The sequence below is a fragment of the Pezoporus occidentalis genome, unplaced genomic scaffold, assembly GCF_034315485.1.
Source record: "Pezoporus occidentalis ecotype Australia unplaced genomic scaffold, CSIRO_AGI_Poc_V1 ctg97, whole genome shotgun sequence".
Classification (NCBI taxonomy): Eukaryota; Metazoa; Chordata; class Aves; order Psittaciformes; family Psittacidae; genus Pezoporus; species Pezoporus occidentalis.
In genome coordinates, this window is record NW_026916336.1 from 121,323 (window position 1) to 145,393 (window position 24,071).

Below are 24,071 nucleotides of genomic sequence, written 5' to 3' on the forward strand. Positions count from 1 at the left end.
GACAGATTCAAGAAACAAAATATGCTTGTTTTATACAGTAGGCACTGGTTTTGCACTGCTACATAATGAAGACAAAAGTAGAAAGATAAAATTCTGCTGTATGCCGTAACTGAGTGAAGAGGACAGTGTTGTTAGTTTTATCTGCTTTGCAGTAATAGTTGTGTTAGGAAGGCAAAAGTTTGTCAGACTTAATGTGACTAGAACAGTATAAATAGTTTAAGCATATTTGACATGGTTGTATTTAGGTGAAGTATTTTAAAACTGAAAAACAGGAAACTATTACTGAATTGTATGTCGGCTTCAATTATAATAAACCCATAATTGTTTGTCAGAATGATCCAGCACCATTTGTATTTCTTCCCTGCAGGGCTGAGTTATTTTACCTAGATCATTAGCTACTATTTGGATATTTTATTGAAGAATTCTTAATAATGTATTAGAACTTCCATTAAAATCTTAATTGCAGTTTATATAATCTGTGAAAGGAAATACATCAATAGAAAGCAGTGCTTGTTAAAAAATAAAATTTAGAAAAGTCTCATATGGTTTTAATCATAATATCCTCTTAGAATTCAGTGTCAGAGGATTCTCGTTCTTTATAATTATGCTTGGCACAACAAAGATTACCTTAGGGTAGTGCTGATAGTTTAGGTAGGAGGGAAAAGGCAGTAAAAGATCTATCATCCTCAAATGGAAGCAAGTTGTTTCATGGTGCAAGAATTGTTACCACTGCTATGCTTTTTCTGTAGAGTTTGTCTTCCTCTTTTATCTATTCAATAATACCAGTGTTCATGCTATGTGGATTTAAAAAACATACTTCCGGCATAATTGTTCTAAAGAAATGTATATTTGCAGTATACAACATAAAATACGGTGTTATCACTATGTCATGTGTACTGTCTGCAACAAAAGTGTAATCTTTGTATGGGGATATAATATACATCCAAGCCTGATGTTTGGGCTGGATGTGGTATGAATAATAGGTAAAAAAAATTGAAAGACAAGAAAGAGCCCTTTCCTACTTCCCGTACTTCAGTTGCTTCTGCAGCTGCTGAAGGGCTGGCCTCCCTATTAGAGCTGTGCTTTCCTAACACATATTGAAGAAATGAGGGAGAGAGGAACAAAATCTTCTTCTTTCCTTGTTTGCCGTGGTGAATTTGATGGATTAAAAACATAACTGTAAACGTGATGTACCCAACAGAGAGAAAAAGGGGTCTGCTAACTGCAGCTTGCAGGAGCTGATGTACCAGATCTCTTCAGACTTCAAGGAAAAGCGAAGGCACAGAAACTCAGTTTTACCATCTTTTCAAAACGTAGGTGGGCTTGTAAGATGGAATGCAGAAGTTCAATAAAAGCAGTTCTCTGCACGGTTTGTGAAGGGTGGTCCCTGAACCAGTGGTGTTATGTTCCGCAAAAAGTGGTTCCCTTTAGTGACGAATCTCTTGTAGACTACAGGCTACAATATTCATGAAAGACCTCTTGGATTGCTGGGGTGCTGTTATTTCAGGTTACCCTTGTTGGCCAGATATGCCTGGCTCAGTGGACATGGAACAAGTCAGAGAAAGAACACTTAACTGTTGTTTTCTTTTTATCCTTTTGTTAAAGGGAGAGCGAGGAATCCCAGGACCAGTAGGTCCTCCTGGAGAGAAAGGTATCATGGTAAGTTGCCAGTAAGGTAGAATCCATAAGTGTGATACAAATGCACTTTAGCTTCCAAAACAGTAATAAATTCTCACCCTTCTGACTGTGCAAGCCTTATGGAAAAGTGTAGTATTTATGATGTATTGTTCCTAGTAAGTCTTATTTAGCAGCTTCATCCCATCTGTGACATTGCAAAGTGACCCACTGAATGAAGCAGCAGAGCAACTACATTTTTGAAGAATAGCTTTAAGCAGCCTTACACTACAAAATTAAACACAGTTGAAAGAAGAGACAAGTAAGGGAAGGAAAGTAAAATAACAATCTCCTGTGTATACTGGGGTAACAGAAGTTATTTTAATGAACAGACTGGTAACTATCATCATGTCTAATTCTACTGTGCAGCAGTACCCAAACAATCCCTGTGTGCCACTCTTGTCGGAGGACTGGCTTTCCAACAATGGCACTTGTCATAAATCAGCTTGCAATGTTACATGCAGCATTAGGCAGTCCAGAAGCCATTGTCATGTTAGGTAGATTGATATGGTACAGAAGTAAAAAATACTACTCACATGCCTGTTGTCAAGTTCGTGTTGAAGTACTCAAGGAAAAGTTAGTAGGGTTTTGTTGTGTGTTTGCAAGCTAGCTCTAGAATGTATAGAGAACAATTAAAGTCTTAACTGTTTACAAGGAGATGACAGAGATTATAGGCAATGTGCTGCATTTTGCTACAGATGTAGGCCTGAGTATGTTGCAGTGGGGAATTGGGGTATCCATTGGCAAGAAAGAGTCCCAACTACCCTCAGGCTGCAGACCAATGATCCATGCATCAGAGGACAATATTTTTTTTAAGCATTCTGTGCCTCATTAAATCTCTCTAATCTAGATTTATCATCAACCAGCTGCATTTGATCCATGAAAAAAATCTCATTGAGGAGATTAATAAGGGGTTTATTAATATAGGATCCAATCTTAACTACTTTTTTCAACTATTAGTAATGCTTATTGCCATAGGTAAATCCACTTCAGTGGACTCTCTCATTGTCAGAGCCTTCACCTAAGGATGTTGAAATTCACGTAGAACTCAGCAGCTTTTGTTCTGGTACATCCCTGTCAGCTAGTGCCTGTGTGTGGGGAAAGTTCTTAGTTGCTGTCATGGTTTAACCCCAGCCAGCAGCAAAGTACCATGCAGCCACTCGCTCCCTCCCTTCCTCTCCAACCCATCCAGTGCGATGGGGAGAATTGGAAAAATGTAGAATCCATGGGTTGAGTATAACAGTTTGAAATAAAATACAACAACAATAAAACAATAATAGGAAAAAGTGAAAGAGGAATAAATCCCAAGAAACCAAGTGATGCACAGGTCAGTTGCTCACCACCTGCAGACTGATACGCAGCCTGTCCCCCCAGGCAGTGCTTAGTGGCTCCTGGCCAAGTCCCCCCAGTTTATCCTGAGGATGATGTTCTATGTATGGAATATCCCTCTGGCTAGTTCAGGTCAGGTGTCCTGTGTCTGCTCCCTCCCACTTTCATGTGCCCCTCCTCACTGGCAGACCATGAGAGACTGAAAGTCCTGGGCTTGTTACTAAGTAGTGCTTACTCTAACTAAAACATCTGTGTTACCAACATTGTTGTCACACTAAACACAAAGCACAGCACTGTACCAGCTACTCAGAAAGAGTTAACTACCCCAGCTGAAAGCAGGACAGTTGTTTTAATGACTGTTGTGATATATCCAAATATCTGTTTTCTAAACAAAATTTTGGGAATAAATTCTGCAAGATTAAATGCTTTATTAACTTACCTCAATTTTTTTCAGGGAAGTAACTGAATTTTTATTGTTCTTATAATAACAGTTCTGCTAAAACTGTTTTGTCTTTCCTATGTTTCAACTCTAGGGCTACCCAGGACCTCCAGGCGGCCCTGGATCTGTGGGGCCAGAAGGATTACCTGTAGGTGTAGAATGTTCTTTAGTTTGACATAAAGTGCACCAATTTCAAATTGTCTTTTTGCTCTGATGAAATTAAGAACAGTTTCTAGTATTTACTGCAGTCTGTAAAACTGTCATGAAAAGTTATCCATAAACAAAGTCTGTTCATCCGCTCTTTACCAGGGTGATCCATGAGGAACAGGAAAACTAATTATATCATTTACTCATCTATTTAAAACAAGTACTCAGCTGAGACAAGTAGGAGAATCAGATTTTTTAAGGGTGGTTTGCAATTGTGCAAAAATTTTATTTTTAATTACTTTATGACTAATATAATTTAAATATGTTCATTTTGTGTTTAGTTTCATTCTTAACCAAAACCAAATTGTATTCTAATTCGCTGTGTATAATTGTGTTATAATTCAGCTAATATGTCTCTTCAGTACAAACAAAAAACTGAATCTTCTATCAGAAAATATTAGGGGGGTTTAACATAATGTTGCTGAAATATAAGTATCCTTTAGCAGTTTTTGGGTGTTGGATAGAAGTCATTTATCCAACAGTCTCATATCATGATTATTTTTTTTTTTTATTCAGAAAAAAGTTACATAGAGTTTCTTATTTAGATTTTTCTAGCTAAATTGTACTAACACAATTGATTGCATTTGAACCATGAGTGAAAGTATTGATTTGTATTGGTTGCACTGAGTGCTGGTCACTGTGCATGAGCCTTGTAATTTTCAGAAATCTGTGTATAGAAGGCAATGAATAAGAAGTTTATTTGATGTGCAGGGACCTTCTGGGGCAAGAGGACCACCAGGGCCGCAGGGACCTAAGGGAAGAAGAGTAAGTCATACTGCTGTTTCCTGTTACTTGAGCAGAGATTATTGTGTTGCTAATGTGAATTTGATGTGTGACCCATGTACAGGTGCTTTCTTTGAACTCTGTCCTCCAGACTTAAGCCAGTACTAAATCAGACAGATGAAACTTCCATTTCCATGTAGAAACAATATGAATCTTCATTTTTCTTCAAATTACAGTTAAATGCCGTTGATGTCAGCTGAGAACAGGGCCACAGACAGAAAGAACACTAACCTTATTTTCTGTATACATAAACATGCAAATATTGGCATTTATAGCTACCATTGCTCTGTTTCAGTATTTTAAGACTATTTTCTTTATCTTCCAATCACTTGTACTTCCTGTATGGAGTTCTTTTGGACATGTTTTTGCAGTCTGAGCTCAAAGTGACTTGAGGAAAACACTGCCACTTCATAGTACAGATGGGTTTGGTTGCAGCATGAGCAAGCCTATTCTTACTGGATTTAAGGAGCTTGTTGAAAAGGGCAGTGAAGATGCACCCATCTAACATCAGCCTTACCTAGCAGTTTGACAACATATCCAGGCTTCCTATGAGACCTGTACAACTCATACCAGTGGCTGGACCGGTGTGTCTTCACAGCTGGCATTAGCATCAGGCAGTGCTTACCGCTTACTCATGATGAGTTCCCTGAATGCTTGTCAGTGAGATTGTTTTGTTGGTTTCTTTCTGTTGTAGGAAACAGAAGCCTTTGTTGCTTCAGCAAAGTACAATTACAGCCTTCCTTTATCCTCCTTTGTTATCACGATATGTATGTTTTTGAAGAAAATATGTGATAAAATTTGAAAAGTTGTAAGCTCTGGAGGTGTCGCTCCGGTTAAAGATGGGTACTTGAGAAGCACACATTGCATTTAAAGTAAGATTTTAGATTAGAAAATATTGGGATTAGCAAATTTAGTAATACAAACTTTATTAACTTTATGTTCTTCTGTATTACTTTTTCATGATTGAGTAACTGTTGGGGTCAGGTAAAAAGTTCTATTTTCAGTATATTCAAAATAATATCTCTGAATATATCATATTTGATTATTAATATACCATATTTGAGACCATATTTTGAATATCAGGTATACTTGAAATATACAATGCTTAGAAACTTTAAAGTACACTACAGGATTATTCATGGGAGAAACTTCACATGTTTCACATGAGTCTTTCTTCTTTAGTATGGTTTCCTCCTCTTCAGAAATCTGTTTTAATTTAGCTCTTTGTTCATGGTGCAGTTTGTAGGAACAGTTTATGAAATTTAGCATATGAAATGTCTCATTTCTCTTAAAAGTCTGCAGTAGTGATTCTGGGTTACCCTGTATTAGAGAGTTTTCCAGCTGGCAATGGTTGGGTTTTTTTTTGTTGTGTAGTTTCAGCATAAGAGTATAATTTATCCCAGACTTCAGTTTCTTTAAAAGGGTGAAGCAGATTTGAGCGTACACTTCAGACAAGTACAAGAAGTTTTAAGTACCTATCAGAAGGAGATTTGTCTGAGTCTGGGTTTCAGGATTAAAGAAGTTCTCAGCAGCTCATGGAAAAGCACATACCTGCCATTATCAGGGTAAACAGTCTTCATTTTTCCCTTACAATAGATGGTCTTTTAAAAGCCTATTTAATAGGTTTTTTAATTTTTTTTCCTGGGGAATTAATTTGCTATTTTTTGTAACAGACAATTTAATAAGGAGTTATTTGTAAAAAAAAAAAAAAAAAAAAAAAAAAAAAAAAAAAAAAATGCTTTCCACATTCTTCAGGTAACTTGCTTATTTTCTGAACTGAGTATGTCATATGTAATCTGCCAGTGCCCAGAATGAGTTTATTGAGGGCTGTTTATCAGGCAAAAATGAAATGCAGATATATTTGTTTGTGCAACATATGTAACAAAATTCAAAGAGAAGCCTAAATTAGCTGCAGAGAGTAAGAATCTACCCCCATTGATAAGCACAGTGAGCTAGCAAGAATTGGTGTAAGCAGGAGCATCCCACCTGAGCATCAGCTGGCAGAGAAGTAGTTCCTGAAGTGTTTAAGAGGTGCTTATACAAATCTGTTCAGTGGAGAGTGACTCTAGGGGCTCCTGGGAGCCCTATGTTAGTAACTAAGGCAGCCTTCTGACAGGAGTGTGAATCTGCTTTGGTTTAGAGGAGCAAAGGGAAAAACGGCCTTTTTGCCTCACAGGCAGGTTTGAAAATGTAAATCGAACCAGAAATGCAAAGCAGTTGTGAGGCTGAAAAGTAGCAGCAGTTTGGTAGCACTTTTTCTTGGGAAGCCTGATTCAATGAAACAGATGGTTGCTGTACCTCTCTGTGATTTCAGTAGGAGCATGTCTGAAAGTGAAATACATGCTGAAGTGTTATGCTCAGTCAGGACACACAAGCCAGTGACATCAGATGAGGAGTACACATATCCCATTTTTTTCACTGTAAGATGCTGATGTTTGAGCTTCACCTAAAAAGGAAAATCCCTTGGGCTTTGTCGGTCCACCAGTTTCAGTTTGACTGGTGGCCTGTAGGATGCTGTCAGTTAGGTGGCTAGCTCAAAAGTAATTTGGTGTAAATAGTTGTCTCTGAAATTAGTACTGATTGCAGGTTGTACATTTTAATTCCTCTGAACATAGCATTCCCTTCTAAACTTCTCTGATTTTTCCTTCTTGGCAAGTCCATCTGCCAACATCACCAGAGCTGGATTCAAAGCCAAGTTGCTGACATGAACATGAGTCCTCCCCTGTAGGCTCTCCTCCCTCCCAGAACCATCTGCTACCTGGTGGTTGCTTTTATGGGGGAATGTCTTATTTTAATTTAGATTCTATTCTGAAGGTAGAAGATAGTTTTTATTTAAGGAGTGTCACATCTTCTGCCAACTGAGGAATCTTTGAGGGAGTCTGTCTCTGTGATTTTGGCAACACATCATGGAGTACATTGCTTATAATTAAAGATCACTCAAAATAAATCCCAAACATCCCAACCTCTGTGGAAGTCCCAGTTTGGTGCTGTGGTTTATGACTTTGCCTCCATCCAGCATGACTGGGAATCCTCACGAAAGGGGGTCTTGGAGCAGACCCAGCTCTTTAGGCTCTGCGAAGAAACTCCCACTGAAGCCAGTGAGAATTTTGTCTGCTTTCAAGATGAGAATATCAGACCCAAAGTGGAATCTAGCATAAGGAAAATATTTGGGGGCCCTGAAAGCTGAGGTTTGTCATCACTGGATTCAGGAAGAGAAGTGTCAGAACCCTGAGCTCTGTGTGGCAGGCCATGGAAAAATGCATACCACTGTCACATACAGAAGTTAAATAGAATCATATGGAAATTTCCCTTTGCTGTATATTGAAACAAGAACATATCCCATCTTCACAGCTGGTATCTGCAGGAAGACTTAGGAGCACTGACCCTCTGCTTCTGTACTGTCACAGAGTAGAATTCCTTCATCTCATAAATTCTGGACCTCTCAGCAACCAGTTCACATCCAAGATTACCAGCAGCTTACTTCTGCCTGAGAGCATCCAGCTGCTCAGTCTCCAGTACACCCAGGAGTTCTGGCCTGCTGAAGCCAGGCTGTTTTAAGAGTCTATGGAGTATCTCACTGTCAGGGGATTTGGGGGGATGTGCTACTGACCATAGTGCTAACAAGAGAGCTTCCTTAGGTTGTGCTGGAGACATGATGTGCTTCAGCTGGAGTTGTGTAGAAGGTTGCACCCTTTTGTGACCCACACTTTACTGTTTAGTATTAATCTTACGAAAGCACAAAGGGAGACTGCTTTGTAGATACTGCAGTGGCAGAATGACATTCTGGGAGGTGGAAATACCTGTATCTAAGAGAAGGAATTTCTCTCTCTGAGTAGAAGGAAGAAATACATTTGTCTGGAAGACATACTGGTAGCAGTGTAAGCAGCCATTGTTTCATATTTGGTGTTTTAAAGCTCAATAGCAGTAAAAAGTGCACTGGCATGAAGAACTTCAGTTACCTGAGGGCATCAGCACTGTTTTAATGAGTGATATTTTTCATACCTCTAAAGGCAGGGAATATGGCACCTCGAAAAATATATGCACTTCAGGGTTATGTGAAACCAGTGGCTTTGTGATACATCAGTAGCCAAGTGTGTTTATCTGTCTTAATTATTCAAAGGAAGTGAGACAAAAATTGATGTCATTTTCTAATATGTCAACCACCAAACAAGAGAAGTAGCTGTCTAGTATGTTCGTGTTATTTTCGCTCTTCCATTTAGGAGGCAGGATGAAAAAGAACAAAGAGTTAATTGGTGCTTCTTGCCTTCTTGGATGAACTTTTTCTCAGCTTATCATCCTAGGGTTTTCATGTGATGTGTTCCATTTTAGAAACAAAGCTGATCCTGTGCCAAAGAAAAAAGTAGTAGCAGCAATCATTAGGCAGCTTTACTGCTCAGCTCTTTTGCAACCTGAATTAAGTAACAGCAGACAAATCATTTGTATTTCTCATTCTGTGCTAGCTATAGTAGGACATTTACAGATGCAATTTACATGGGCCAACAGTGAGTTCCATCACACTATTTATAGGAATGTTATGGTGTGCTTTTGTTAGAATAATGAACTGCCTTTCCCTTGGATTCCTGTGTTCTGTTCTGTGACTGGCTTAAAGGTAGGCACATCCCAGAGCTAGAATCTGAGCATCATGTTGGTCTGTTACTTTGTTTTTAATTCAGAATTATATAGTAGAAGGTTGGTGTTTTGAACGATAGGTTTTTTAGCTTGATTATTAGTGATATAATCAGTTGTCATACCCTTCCTAATGACTGGGCAGTTGGTGTGAACCCCATTCAAGTGGGAGAGCTGTGTGACTAGCAGAAAGGTTTTAGTGTGTCGTGTGCATAATAGACTGAGAATCCTGTGCAGTCTCGTAACAGGACTCTTTCTCAAACTATGGGCTATAACCCTCTTTGTGATTAAAAGGAAGTCACAAGTGTTCAAAGAATTTATCTGTTAATATGATTTATGTATTATATGTAAATACTCAGTCCTGGCTTAGACCAAAAGAAGAAAGGTAGCCAGGCTAACTCAGGGATTGTCTCACAAAAGTTGTGTCTGAAACTACTAAGGTATCAAAAGTATTCAGACAACTTTCCCTTCCTGTTGACTTTCCTTTTCCTATGGTTCCTGTGTTCCCTCTTGCTGGCCAGAAGCAGCAGTGCTGAAATGCTGACAGATAAGCTTCTTGTGGGATATTTCTGGCTCTGCAGGGCCAGATTATTATGTATCAGCTCACAGGAAAGGCCTTTTCTTGAGAGATTTCCGTTTCAGGAGAAAAGCCTAAATGATTCTGAATACACACTGTTCCTGAGTTAGCGGTCAGATATTTTCACTGTAGCTCCAGAAGGAAGTGTGTGGGTGCTCACTGCCTGTTCTGACAGAGGTTTGCATGTGCATCAGTAAATCCAAGTCAGAGAGAACAGATTTATGCTAAGTTTTGTCTCAAAAATTCAAGGGAGACATGAAAGTCCCATACATTTTTGAGGGACATTTTGAGGTAATGTACAAAAATCAGATGTGCTTCCACCAAAGTCATTTTACAAACCCCTGTTATTACCTGTTAGAACAGTATTGCAACTGTCTGGAAATCAGTCATGATTGCTTGCTCTGCATTATAAACCATGACCCAAGACATAAGGTTCTCCACAACTCAGAAAAGCACCTGGAAAAATGCAGCTCATTTACCTCTAGGCAGTGCTTTAGCAGTGTACTAGTTCCTTCTGATTCCAGCCCAGGTGCCACCAAGTAAGCTGTTAATGTCTCATCCTCCCACTAGATACTGCTGTAAAAAGCCTGGCTCTGGCTCTGGCTCTTGCTTTAAAGTAGTCTTTCGGTTTAGGTTGCTAACAACAGGTTTTCTATGCCAAAACAGTCATGGTGTTTAGAAATGCAGAAATAACCTTCTATGTCAGCATGGATAAAATATTCTTTTCCATTTTTCTCATGGTCTTTTAAGGATTTTTCATTTACTAATGATCACTAATAGATTTAGATTTCCAGTCTTAATCATTTTTTAATGTTTTGTCAATAAATATTTGCTATATTGTAATACAGTAATATAACGGGTTATCTTACTCATCTATTTATTATAAAGTCAGTTTACAGGAGAGATTTTAATCTAACAATAGAGCAGTTCATTATGCAAGATTAGAAGCTGCTTTTAATATCGCCTCAAACTGACTTTCTAATGGAAGAACTTTATCTGCTTGTTTATCAGTCTTACTAGCAAGCTGGATTTTTGCATATACAACTTTGATGCTCTAAAGAAAATGCTCCATATAACCAGTGTGCATCTAAATTGTGTCTGTTACATGCATACAAATTGCATGAAAAGGAGAGTAGAAAGTATCAGCCTGCAAGCTGGCACCAACAGAGACCCTGAACATTCTGTTTACAAACAATATTTCTTCTTATATTCATATTTCAGCAAACCAAGAATTTATTTTATTCTTTGAAACTTTATTTCACACTTAACTTACAGTGAAAATTGGTTTTTGTGCTAGCAAAATGTGTTTCCCCTAATGTTCCCATCGCCCTGATGAGAACCACAAATAATGCATAATTAATATTCCAAATCACTTGGTTCACTATTCAGGGGCCAAGAGGTCTAGATGGTCCTCCAGGAGAACCAGGAGCACGGGGCATTAAGGTGAGTTCATTGGTTAATGTTAAATAAAACATCTAGAGAGACCATAACAGATAAGATAGAAAAGAAAGAAAGAAACAAAAAAAACAACCCAGCATGTCAGAAGCCATAAAGTTCCATTTAATCCATTGGGAGATTTGTGAATTTCTGCCTTCTTCAGGTAATTCCCTATTATGGTAAAAGCCCATCTAAGCCTGAATCTGCACTTCCTGCAGTTACCCTGTATTTAAACTGACAGCAACTGTACGTAGCTTATCTAGGAAATGCATGTAGAATTCACGCACTGTTGGTTATTTATCAGGGAGAAAGAGGCAATCCAGGGAAGAAAGGAGTTCCTGGGTATATTGTAAGTATCAAACCCAGTCTTTGTAGTAAGCCTTACCACGGTTACTACTAATTTCTGAGCTATGTTTGTAAATTTTCTGAATCCAGCATTGTCTTTAAATGCTTCTCTTTGACCAGGGTAAAGCTGGAAATCCAGGAGAAAGAGGAGATCAGGGAGCAGTGGTGAGTATGAAATTCTCTGCTACTTCTACACAAAAAAAAAAAAGCAATTCCACAAAACATCACGCTTTGTTTAACACTGGAATATGAGGGAATTTGTTTACTTTAGAGCAGCTGGAAAACTCTGACAGCTCAGTTTGCATTTATTCATATAAAGAATAAGGGGCAGAAGTGAGAGTGTGAACATAGTGTAGTCTGCTACAAGACCAGGGTTTCCATGAAGGATGGTCTACAGAATACAGTATCTGATCAGATTTAGGAGCTTGTTGCCTCTCACCTTTGAAACAATGGGTTTTCGTTTCTCTTCATTCAGTAGGACTGTTAGGTGCATTTATATACACAGAAGTGAATGAAGCAAAACCTTGTTAGGTTGGAATAGATGGGAATTAGTACATTTATTGCAAAGTACAAGGTGCTGCTCTATTACTCCTACAGCTGCAGTTTCTAGAAGAGTGTAAGACAGAGATGCCATGAGCCAGGTTGAGCAGAAAGAAAACAGCTCTAATCTTACTGATCATGTCAAACACAGTTTGCAGGGTAGAACACTCATAACACTATGTTTAAGTCTAGTTTCTCACACAAGCAGCGCATGAGTCTGAGAAGAAGAATGAGGAACTGGTAAATGGTGGGTCGGCCAAGATCCATCCCTACGTAAGAGAAACTGAGGAAGGATTTATTCAGAGCTCCCTCACCTGCCATAAGAACTAGCAATGTGGCAGTGCATACCAACCAGAAGAAAGGGCTGCACATATTTCTTGAGTCTTTCTGAGCAAGTTATTGAGTGAGGAGAAATAAGAGAGGAAGTGGCTTTTTGCAGAATATGAAACAGCTTGTTTCCACTGATTTTTTTTTTTATTTTATTTTAATCTTCTAGGGTTTGCTTGGGCCTCCTGGAACCACAGGAGACAGGGGACCAATGGGAGAGCCAGTAAGTTGATCCTTATGCCTGCTTAAAAATTTTTCCACGTATTATACAGACGTCCCTGGTAACTCAAGCTGTGGTTAGATAGGAATTGTGGGGTAATTGTTGCAAAACTGCAAGCCTAGGGTCTGCCTCCTTTGCTTAGCCTAACTTGTTCATAAGGAGATTTGTTAATCGTGTTCAGAAGCACTGACGTAAGGGGTTCACAGCATGAGAGAGTGTGATAGAAGCTGGACCACAATATTATGTGGCTTTACACTGCATCGAGGTAGACATCTACTTTATGGATTATGTCAATATGTGCCAATACTGATACTGGTGGTATTTTTGAGGGGCAAAATTTAGGATAGTTCTTGAGTAACTCAGGGACCACATCTATTTGGCAGGTTGAATTTTCAACGAAAAAGAGGCTGCTGTAATAAACCTCAGACATTTCTCTGCTGGATGGATTCTTGTTCTGATTGTTACTATTTCAAGCCACACTCACTTTTATGTGGCCAATATTGTAACAGACGTTCATGCAGAGTCTGCAGCCAAGTATATGCAAAGTGCTGTAAAATGCAACCATGAGAGGAATAGTGTTGCATCGCTTTCTCTGGGGGTAAATCAGGTTAAATAAATACAGTGAAAGAGGATGTGCTGTCCTAGGGGTACTTGGGAGAAAGCTGCTGGTTTATAGTTCAGAAATCTATTAGAGTTGTCAAACTTCTGAAATGTTATTTTGCATCTCATATTACATATAGTTACTTCAAATCTTGAAAGTGAACTGTTGCTATAAAGCATGTTATTTGTACTAATTATTATTATTATTTCTATTATTATTAAATATTATTTCTACTAAGCCATAGGTTGACATGCTTACAGAAATCCATTGCACATTTTGGGGTCTAGAAAAATACCAACATTTATTTTGGTATTTGTTTGGTAAACTTTCCTTTGGGTATAATTGCCTACTTCACTTGAGCTGCTGTCGTGGTTTAAACCCAGTCAGGCAACTCATTCACTCACTCCCCCCCCCCTTCTTTCCCTCCCCCTACTCCCAGAGGGACGGAGAGGAGAATCAAAAGAATGCAGCTCCCACGGGTTGAGATAAGAACAGTTTAGTAACTAAGGTATAACACAAATCACTGCTGCTACCACCAATGATAATAATGATAAAGGAAATAACAAGGGAAGAGAATACAACATCTCACCACCAGCCAACTGATAACTCCTCCCCCAGCCCAACCAAGCTCTGACCGATACCTCCTCCAACCCTGCAGTCCCCCAGCCCTTCCAGGTAACCCTCAGTTACATCCTGGGCATGACGTGCTGTGGTATGGAATACCTCTTTGGCTAGCTTGGGTCAGGTGTCCTGTCTCTGCTTCCTCCCGGCTTCCCCTCCTTCCTGGCAGAGCATGAGCCTCACAAAGTCCTTGGCCAAACCAAAACATCATTGTTATCAGCTCTGTTCCCAAGCCGAAAGTCAAAACACAGCACTGCACCAACTACCAAGAAGGAGAAACATGACTGCTACTGCTGAACCCAGGACAGCTGCCAACTTGTAGGAGTGGCAAAATGTTTCAACAGAAAATGTATTTTCTAACAGTTATTATTGGATTTCTGTCACTTTATCGCTTCCATTTATTTTCTCTAATCTTCATGTTGTGACATCTGAGAGCCTTAAAATGCAAGGCTTATACATAAAATTCCTGCCATTTTCTGGTCAAATCTGAATTTTCTTATATATAGAATGACTATCAGCCTTATCTAATCTAAGTGGTCTACTCTTTAGCAACCTACATTTCTGCTGGGCTCATCATCTTAGAATCTAAATGTGCAGTGTCAGAAGTAAGTAAAGCTTAGCCTTTGAAGAGGGTATCTTTTCTTTCAAGTGATGAAAGATTAAAGTGTCTTCAGAAAATGGTCTATGGAGCTAGGAAAAAGTGACAAAAATTATACAAGCTGTTATGGACTGAAACGTGTGACTCTTTAATTTGCCCATCCAAGCAGCTTGATTTCATCTTCTGTCAGCTGGTCACTACATGAAAGACAGCTGCTGAAGCAGTTTCTCTGTCCCTGTCACTGGTTCTCCACAGAGGAGAAAACCCCTAATTGTTGGTGCAGAAGCAAAAAATGGAAGCAACTAGAACTATTTGTAGTAACACGCTTTATCTAAGTTATACTCTAACTTACTTGTCAGGTATTTCAGTAAAACCTTTCTTTGCAAATTACCTCTTTTTAATGGTTAAAAGGAGTCCCTACATTGCTATAAATTTTTGGCTTCTGAAATTCCCTGAAAGTCTCAGGGGAAAGCTCCATCACCAATCCAGCATGTATAGCTCCATAGTAATACTATGAAGAAATACTTGACTCATGAATCAAACTTAAGCTCTGTGACACTTGCCTAGTGGAATGCCATGGAGTTGATGCAATTGAAAGCCAGAAAACTTAGTTTAGGACCAGCTGACTTCTGAACAGGAAATTAAATGCAAATTCAGTTACACTTAACCAAAGCTATAGGGTAAAATATATGCATCTGCTGAAACCCTCTCAGTAATACACAATTTACGTTGTTGTAACAAGGGAAGAATATACTCATGTTATGAGTTACCAGGAGGAGTAAAACCATATGTGGAGTCTGTAAGAGGAAGTGAAACAAAAAGGAATAAATATTTGTGTAAAAGCCCTCTACGATAAATACTGGTAGCAGTATCTTTATTTTACATGAGAGTAATAGATCAACAACATGTTTTGAATTTAGAATGTACTTAAACGCAGATGAGTCCCAAAGGGATAAATGTGAACTTTCTGAAAGTTCAAAGATTGGATACATCCAGAGGGTTGATCTGTCTTGACATACATTCACAGTGGCTATGGAATGAGGTGTAAGCTGTTTCAGGCAACTTCTACCCACCAGTGCACAAATCCAACTCTGTGAGCAGAGGTGGACAATCTAACATGTGCAGAGAATCTGCGCATGCTGCTTTAGGAAACTCTCAAACACTACATGTTACTGCAAGGAATTTATTAATTACAGAAAGGTTGGTAAGAAAATGCTTATAGTATAGTTATTAATATTACCAAAAGGCTCCAGCCTTTAGTCCATTACACCTCAGTGGTTGTTCTGTATAAACATTGCTAAATCCACAGTGAAGCACACAGTAGTTGTTTTCAGTTAATTCCATACCAGACTGTAGGATTTTCCACAAAGCAAACCAGACAGTTTAACAAACCTTAATTAAACAATGTCTCGGTTAATCAAGAGGAGAGCTTAGCTTAGACAATAATTTACTTTTGGTCTAAAAGAAAAGAAATCTCTGCTCTTATTTGAAGTCCATTTCAGTGTGTCAGGGTTGGCAGTGAGGTCTCTGGTACTGTACACCACCAAGGTGCATGTATACACTATTGGATTCAGGAGTAAAACCAATGAAATACAGTTCTTCATGCCAATTGCAAGAATTCTGAAGACACAAAGTCAAGACTAGACAATATAATTTAATGTTAATTGAATGATGCATCCAAAATTTTGTTTAATGCCAGGGTCTAAGAGGACAACCTGGAGAAGCTGGCCCTATTGGAGAAATGGGTTTTGAGGTGAGCTTTTAATAATTTCTATCATAATTGTAAACACTCCAGCAGCTGAATAAGCCTGGACAGTGTGTTTAGAAACTACTTTTATTGCAACCTTCCAGACTCTCTTACTTGAAAAATGAGCACTGTCTTTGAGTGCACATTCATGACATCTGCACCTCAAAGGTGAATGTTTGAATGTTTACTTGAGCTTTTTTTGGAAGCCCTATTCTCCTTGCAGTTAGACAGCAGAACAGCATTAATCATATGTCCTTGCAAGTGGGAGAGGAAGAAATGCAGCTGCGGGCAGTCATCTTGCTAACTTTTGCTTCTACTTTTTGCTTTGAAGGAAATATGACAGCACTTGTTAGCCACATTTGTAATGAAGTAACTGAGGGATGAGCTCACTTAGAACGGAACAGATCTGGCTTCCTCAAAGAAATGCTTTTCTTCAGTCACCCACAATCCAGTCTTCTGACTATTAAAAAAAAGGTTTAAACATAAACTTTACAAGAAGCAATCTGATACCATTAAGTCTTTAAGGGCTGAAGACTCCAGAAAGGGCTTTGTTCTCCAAAGGCTATCTCTATTTGGCTCCAAGCCTAAACAGTGTTGAAATTGTCAGTCAAATTTACAAAAGAATGGTGTTTGCTCAGCTTGCTACTAATTTATGATGAAAGGTACAGACTTAGTTGTATTGCTGAGTTTTCAATACATTCCTGACCCACAGTGCAGTCCTTGAACTCTTCCTATACTCTCCTTCTTTTTCTTCTTTTGGGCTCTTGTAAGAACAAAGAACTGCGTTACCTTAATTTGATTTTTCAGACATGATTCTTTCCCAGTGGCTCATGGCATTTTTGTGCTTCGATTTGGCTGTGGTGTTTGATGGTTGCAAAATCATTATTGGTGACTGTGTATAACAGTAGTTCTTGTGCCATGCAGGGACCTCCTGGCCCTGAAGGAGAACCTGGCCTGCAGGGAGAACCAGGTGCAAAGGTAAACGTTGAAATCATTCTCTCTTGTGCTGTTTAAATTTTCAGATTTCCATAAAAGCAAATCAGTCATCTGATTCATTAGCCAAGTAGGTAGTGACATGGGAAATGAGCAATTAAGGAATATTGTCGTGATGACTGAATTATCTGTAAACCCTTTCATTGTTAAGAATATTTTCCCTTAAAATCCAGTGATTTATTTTAATTTTGATATTTCAGGGAGACGTAGGACCTGCTGGAAAAGTTGGAGAACCAGGTGACCAAGGTTTAAGGGTAAGCTATGGATGCTAATCTTCTTCCCTAAAGGGAAGGGAAGTATGTTACAAATGTGTCAGAAATACAGGTTGAGAAATCTTGACTTGGCCGAAAGGCTCAATAAGAAGCTATTTTCTGATATTCTTTTTAAAAAATAAAAATGTGTAATACTGTAGAAAGGTAAAGAGAGTGTTGATTTTGATGTTGAAATATTTCTAAATGTCTTATGTCCCTGAGGGACATGAATGAGGGCTTTGAGCATGAAGGTAAATCCAAGGGAGTCCAGCCCAGCTGTTAAGGTATCAGCCCACGATATTGCTCTGTATGGATACTCAGTCTAGGTGAGATAATAGGAACATTATAGTCTCAGCAGAGCAGGGAATCTCTCTGTACCAGCATCTAAAGCAGCTGATCTGCTTCTGGTGCTGTGGATGGCTTATTAGGAGCTTAATTTTACTAACCATTTGTGCTGCGGCTTATTCTTCCTGTGCATCTTACCCCCCTCATCTGACCCCAAAAGTTGCCTACCTTTGAAGGCTGAAAAAACCTTTTAAAGTGCTAGGAACAGATTTTATCAAGGACACTTTTAAAAGAGTATAAACCATATCCTTTCAGACATATGTATTACTGTTGAGCTCTCTTGTTCAATCAGCTCCTTGCATTTGTGTGTTCCTCCTGCCCAAAATCTCCAACCAGGTGCATTTAGTAGTCCTGCCTGTCCGTAGAGAAGAGTAATTCCTGTTACTGATCCACAGTGGGTGCTCTGGACTTAACCATACCACTGTGTCTGAAATACTACGTTTAGTATAGGGCAGTTCATATTTGCTTTTTTACTATATGCATCAAAAGTTGCAAGTTACCAGTATCTTTACCTGTTCCTTTTCATAAGGGTGAACCAGGACCCCCAGGAGAAGACGGCGTTCAAGGAAAGGATGGCTCAAAGGTACATGCAGTTTTTTGTAACAGATACAAAGCAGTCACATGAACTTAAGGACCAAAGTCTCTTCTTTTTCTCCTATTTCACCAGATCAACAGAAGCCAGTTGAGTGCATTTAGTTTTAACATAGGAGGCCCTATATATTATAGGCTTTCCTGTGCCTTTTAGGCACATAAATACTCTGCAGGGGCTGCAAAGTTGAATGGATTGACACAGAAATGCAAGCTGGAGAACTGAGTACAGCTTATTTCTGTAGCGACTATCATGCTGGAGAGAATAAGCCCAAGGCTGCTCCATTCCCTGCATTAAATCAGTGCTGTGCCAGGCACTGTGGCAGGTACCAGGACAGGGCATGTCCCAGAGGACATACATGGTGAGTGAGGCAAAATCTGGCTGCCAAAATGTATGAATGAGATGGAAATTCCCTAACTTGGACCCTGACATCAATTTGACTGGTAAAATTCCCATCAGCTTTAGGGAGCTTTCTGTCAAACCTGAAGACTCAGAATTCGCTTTTCTCAAGAATAAGTAATTCCAGAGCAGAAGCTTGACTAAATTGGGGTTTTGTTTTGGCTTTCTTTTTCCCGTTTGTTTTAGGGAGACTCAGGAGACCAGGGACTTCTTGGAGAAGGTGGTGAAAAAGGAGAGATGGGGTTACCAGGAATTGCTGGACCCCTTGGTGAGCCTGGCATAATGGGCATTCCTGTAAGTGTTTTCAGGTTGAAGTGGACTTCTTGTACATTTGCTTTTCCCAATAATTTTCCATTTAGTTTTGCTTGCTTCTTTTACTTTGCAGGGCTGGTGCAATTAGAAATGAACATCTTTAAATTGGTTTTCCTTCCTTTTTTAAGTGGTTCAGCTTTTTAGGGTTGGTAGAGAGAGAAGGCCAATGTTTTTCCTATCTTAAATCTGGGATCTCTTAACAGATAGTGCTTCCTCACCACTTGTCATCCAGACACATACACCACACAATCTGGAGCCTCTCACTTTAGATCTCTTCAGGCAATATTCTGTCATTAGTCTCTATCGTCACCTTCATTTGGAGACTGTGAGCAATCTCAAGGTATTGGAACATTCTTTAAATTTTAAAAACACACAAAGAAATTGGCAAGATTGCCATAAAATGTGCTGTGAGATCTTCCGTTCTGTATAGCTTTCCCTACTCATGACTTTGTTTACTGTCCCAGGGCTACATATAGTAAAAAAATAAGGAGAACGAAGAAGGAATTTCATTATTCCTTTTTGTTCCTAAAAGATATTTATTCTTTAATTAACTTCATTGTGGCACCTCTGTGAAAGGAATTAAATAAACATACCATGAGAGCAGCAGTTGCCACAGACAACTCAAGAGATTGCAGGTGGAGAGAAATGGCAGCAAGCATACCCGGGTCAAACAGTAAACAAGCATTGGGATCCATGGTCAACATTGTTAGATCAGTTTGCGTATTTATTCTGACATCACTCCTAGTAGCTGGAGTCCATCTATAAAATCTGTTTTGCTGATTTTTGAAGTTTTATGCAACTTCTTAATGTAAACTAATATTCTGGAGCACAGTTTCCAAAGCATTATATAGCCTTAAGTCAGACATCAGATTCTCTTACCAAAAATCATCATGCTCTCATTCACAGTCCTCTGGCTGCCTTTGCTGTAGCTCTTACATTATGATGGAGCCTGAGTAAACATCAGTTGGAGAGCCAGCTGTCAGTGGCTGTGAGCACTGCCTGCTCTGTCCTCTAGGCATCAGTGTTACAATCTGCTGTCTTTAATCCTGGGTTCTTCACACTGAACTAGTGAATGAAAAAAATGCTGGTTTAGTTGTCAGCACACTTAGTGTGTGCTGCAGAACAATTTTTGTTTCTGATGCAGTATCACCCTGACTTTTTTTTTTCTGTTTTGGCAATTCTGGAGAAGCTTGAAAGTTTAATATATTGAAATTATCATAAAACAGCTCAGCCCTGGCATATCTGCACTGTGTGTAGTTATAGTTGTATACCATAAACAACATCAGCAGTGCTGCTGTGCCTCAGTGAGACAGGTGGGTCTGGCAATTCAATGTCTGGGAGTGTTCACATAATGGTTTTGGTTTGTCTTCCTGGGGATGTGGACAGATCTAAACAGGTATAAATGTGGAAATCCATTTCCTATAATCAATTCTATAAGGCTTTTATTGGGATTAGAGTAATACTACGTTTTCCTTAAATAAAACTTACAAAACAACAAATAAGCTTCACAAATCAGTTTAAACTATATTTACCCCAGCCTATCACCACAAGAACTTAAAAAACCCAGAAGCCCCCAAACCAAAACCAATATATCTTTCTTTATCCAAAACTGAAGCTAAAATACCCTCTCTAATTCACAGAGCTTTTGGATAAATTGAAACCAGTGAGCAGTGGTCACACTGGGACGGTCAGGTTTTGAAGTGACCTAGAGGGCAGCAGGGCTGTAGCGCCCCTCATCTGCACAGCCATCTTAGTTTTTCTTTGGTTGTGTATTGTATTTATCTAAATCCAGTGGTTCTCTGGAAGCAATGTTATTCCTAAAGTAATACTTTCAGGGTGGACAAGATTTACTGGGGGGGTTTTGTCCCCTATTTTCAGTGCATTTTCACTAGTTTGGTAAACTGATGCTTTCCCTCTTGTTTCTGCTTTAGCTTGAAACAGTCCTACTAACTTGCTCACATCCAGTTAATGAGATTTTTTTCCTCCCACCTCTCTGCGTTACAAAAAGCTTGCTTAGTTATCCAATTTGTAGCACAGTTTAAACATGTTTCCAGGCCTTTCTCAATCATGTATTTTTCTCTAATAAATTTACAGGGCCCTGAAGGGACACCAGGAAATCCAGGTCAGAGGGGCCGTTTAGGAAAGAAGGTGGTGTTTTTTTTTCTCTTGCCCTATTCTCTTCCTCTTATCTGAAACTCAAATTTACATTACAAAATAATCCCATTGTACAAAGTCTATCCCTGGTTTATGTCATGCTTCAAGCCAATATTTTTTCTTTCTAGCCATAGCAATCAGAATTGTCATCATTCTGCAATCAATAACATTCAGGACCTTAGGAGGTTTAAATTTGTATCAGGATCTGATTTTGCAACTCATAAGTTTCTGCTTCTGTCAAATAACGTTAACCTTTGGCTAAAACAAAAGTAATAGGCTTTAGCTGTTGTTTTTTTTTTTCACTGCAGAGTTCTAGATTCAGGCATTCCAAGAACTATAGTAAATGCATATGTCAATATAGATGTAAATGTAATACTCCTATTAAATAATGCTGTTACACAATTTGGTTAAGCATAAGCTGCATTTTGAAATTTCGTATCAATCTGTTATTTTTTTCAATACAATAACACCAACAGGGGGAAAAGGGACAGCTTGGCCCTCCTGGAGAAATTGGACCTGCTGGTGACACTGGCCAGCCTGGAGAAATTGGTCCCAAAGGTGCAAGAGGAACTCGAGGCCCCTTGGTTCGTACAAAACATGCTTTTTAAAGAGCTCATGTATTTCTGGTTTAGCAGAATTGTGTCTCTCCAAGGGAAGAGGCAAGTCACAGCTATAGCACATAAAAATATTTTTTGATGTAGCTGGAGATATAGGCTATGTCTTTCCCAGCCTGTTCATCCTGATGCGTGCCAATGGCAAATCCATTCTTTACCAAAAGAAGTTGGACCTAAGAAAGAAGTTGTCTGTGGCTCTGAAATCTCAGTATTTGAAGCTTTTTCCAATTCATAACTTTTTATAAAGTAAGCATTGTTGTAACATTTTATGAGAGCTCATTTTTCTATCACTGATTATTCCATTAACAGGGACACCTAGGAGGAATGGGACCTGAAGGAGAGCCAGGAATTCCAGGTTATGGGGTGAGTTTTTTATTGAATTTATGTACACACACATCCCTAAGTAAGTTTGTGGTACTCTAAATAATTTCAGATATCATGGGGATCTGTACCTAGAATACACAAATATCTATTGGAGTGTCAGATCTCACATATGTTTATATGGCATGGCATTGCCCATTCAGAAATACTAGTCTTAAGCTATGTTGACTGGTTTTTGTGAGTTCACTAGCAGTTGTTTTTACCACAGATTTGAAATTCTTGTTTGTCCTGTGTATCTCACCCCTTGTGAATAAAGTTCCTATAAGACTACTACAGCTATCCATTATAAAGATTGTTCAGCACCCCCCACCACCTCTGCTTACTATCTGACCAGGCAGTTTCTATTTCAGTAACAGAAACTGAATGAGCTTAGTTGAAGATCATAAAGATATCGTGGCTTTCACTGGAAAATAATTTATGGTCATTATCATAGATGGATTGAATCCTGCTCTTAAAGACCAAACAGAAAACCCCATCAGTGGCCTTAGCCCTGAAGAGAGCCAGCCTGGCTCCCCTCACCTGCATCAAACCCTGCCAGAACCTTTGGTTTCCCACTGTGCACAGAGCTTTTCCTGCACACAGTACATTTTCTGTCTGGGCCCATTAATTTTGTGCCCCATTGCTATTTAGCATTATTAGCAAGCAGCAGAAAAATAATAGTAACAGGCAGCTAAAAGAAAAGTTGAGAATTATTTCTTAAATAATTTTTTTTTTAATTAATGTTTGTTTTGTTTGCTTCTTTAGGGACACCAAGGTGCTCCAGGGCCTCCAGGGCCTCCAGGACCTAAAGGAGAAAAGGTATAAAGATGGATTATACTGTCTTCTCCCTTTATAATTACTCAAAGTGTAAAATGTTCCTGCATGTTCACTGTTTTCCACAGCATGCAGCAAAAAACACCATTTGCAATATTTATTAGTATTGTGAAAAAATATGAGAACAAGATGCAAAACTAAGGAAACAGATCATTCAGAGCAAGAGTTCCAAATTATGCAGTTGAGATGTTTCAGGTTCTAAACAGAAGGTATCCATTGTAAGAAACGCATTCTGTTGTAGCAGATAGCACCCCTGCCCTTAGTGAGTGCTGCAGACAGAAATCACTGTGAAACCAGCAAAGTATTTTTGTAGCTTTAAGCCTGTGAGTACACCCACAGATATTGCTGAAAGTCAAACTAAGATGTACAAAGGTCTGTGCTTAATATAAAATGTTATGGGCAGAATGTTGCCTCTGTGCTGCTATTTTAGTGTCAAATTCACTATTGTTCTTTTAAGCCTCTAATCCTGCATACAAATTTATATGCTGACTGAAGTTTGTGTGGCTCCATGCAGGTACAGGTTTTCCCTTCATGAAGATTAGTTTGGAATTGCACTTGATGGGAAATACATTCTTGTATTAGGACCCGTTTTGCAATGAATATTACGAATAAGCAATGAATGGCTTATGTTACAAATAGATTCTGATATAACTGAAAACTAAATTGTTGGGAGCTAGGTGTCTAGCTTGCTTGGTCACTTCTGAAAAGGCACTTTGCCCTTGGGAAACCCTTAATCGTATTTCAGACATGAGCCTCTTCGCATTAAATATTGGTAAATATCATCTGGAAGAGATAACTTTTTGTCTATTAGTTTGGATGGCAGTTGTTTCATATTTAAAGCTTAACAGAGTTCAGGCTGAGTGTTGGAGTCTTCTCTACACTTGTTTTTATTATGCATGTTTCTCAAAACAGTGGAAGAAGTTTTCTTTTTTTCCTTTTGTCAAATATCCTGTTTATCCTTTCTTTTATTAAATAAAGGAATGATTACATGGACATTGTTCAAATACTTACTTTTTATAGCTGCCTTTGAGAACAGGGCAAATACTTAGCTTTTTTTAATCCTAAATGTTTTAGGGAAGCTTATGTGCATATAAAAATGGAGTTATCATTTCCACTGTATTAAAACCATAATCATCACATTTACTTTTA

The 24,071-nt window shown here is 38.8% G+C and overlaps 1 protein-coding gene across 15 annotated transcripts in view; it reads left to right on the plus strand.

Annotated features, from left to right (window-relative positions):
- Positions 1 to 24,071, plus strand: part of COL24A1 (collagen type XXIV alpha 1 chain) — a 159,128-nt gene that overhangs the window by 109,989 nt on the left and 25,068 nt on the right. For all 15 annotated transcript variants that reach the window (XR_009962346.1, XM_062606484.1, XM_062606483.1 and 12 more), the window contains 16 exons: positions 1,606 to 1,659; positions 3,537 to 3,590; positions 4,361 to 4,414; positions 11,025 to 11,078; positions 11,377 to 11,421; positions 11,538 to 11,582; positions 12,454 to 12,507; positions 16,024 to 16,077; positions 16,996 to 17,049; positions 17,265 to 17,318; positions 18,190 to 18,243; positions 18,835 to 18,942; positions 21,055 to 21,108; positions 21,591 to 21,698; positions 22,038 to 22,091; positions 22,854 to 22,907. Coding sequence is in view for 14 of the 15 variants with exons in the window: in XM_062606484.1 (XP_062462468.1) it covers positions 1,606 to 1,659; positions 3,537 to 3,590; positions 4,361 to 4,414; positions 11,025 to 11,078; positions 11,377 to 11,421; positions 11,538 to 11,582; positions 12,454 to 12,507; positions 16,024 to 16,077; positions 16,996 to 17,049; positions 17,265 to 17,318; positions 18,190 to 18,243; positions 18,835 to 18,942; positions 21,055 to 21,108; positions 21,591 to 21,698; positions 22,038 to 22,091; positions 22,854 to 22,907 (954 nt within the window). In the remaining variant the exon portion in view is untranslated. The remainder of the gene's footprint in view (positions 1 to 1,605; positions 1,660 to 3,536; positions 3,591 to 4,360; positions 4,415 to 11,024; positions 11,079 to 11,376; positions 11,422 to 11,537; positions 11,583 to 12,453; positions 12,508 to 16,023; positions 16,078 to 16,995; positions 17,050 to 17,264; positions 17,319 to 18,189; positions 18,244 to 18,834; positions 18,943 to 21,054; positions 21,109 to 21,590; positions 21,699 to 22,037; positions 22,092 to 22,853; positions 22,908 to 24,071) is intronic.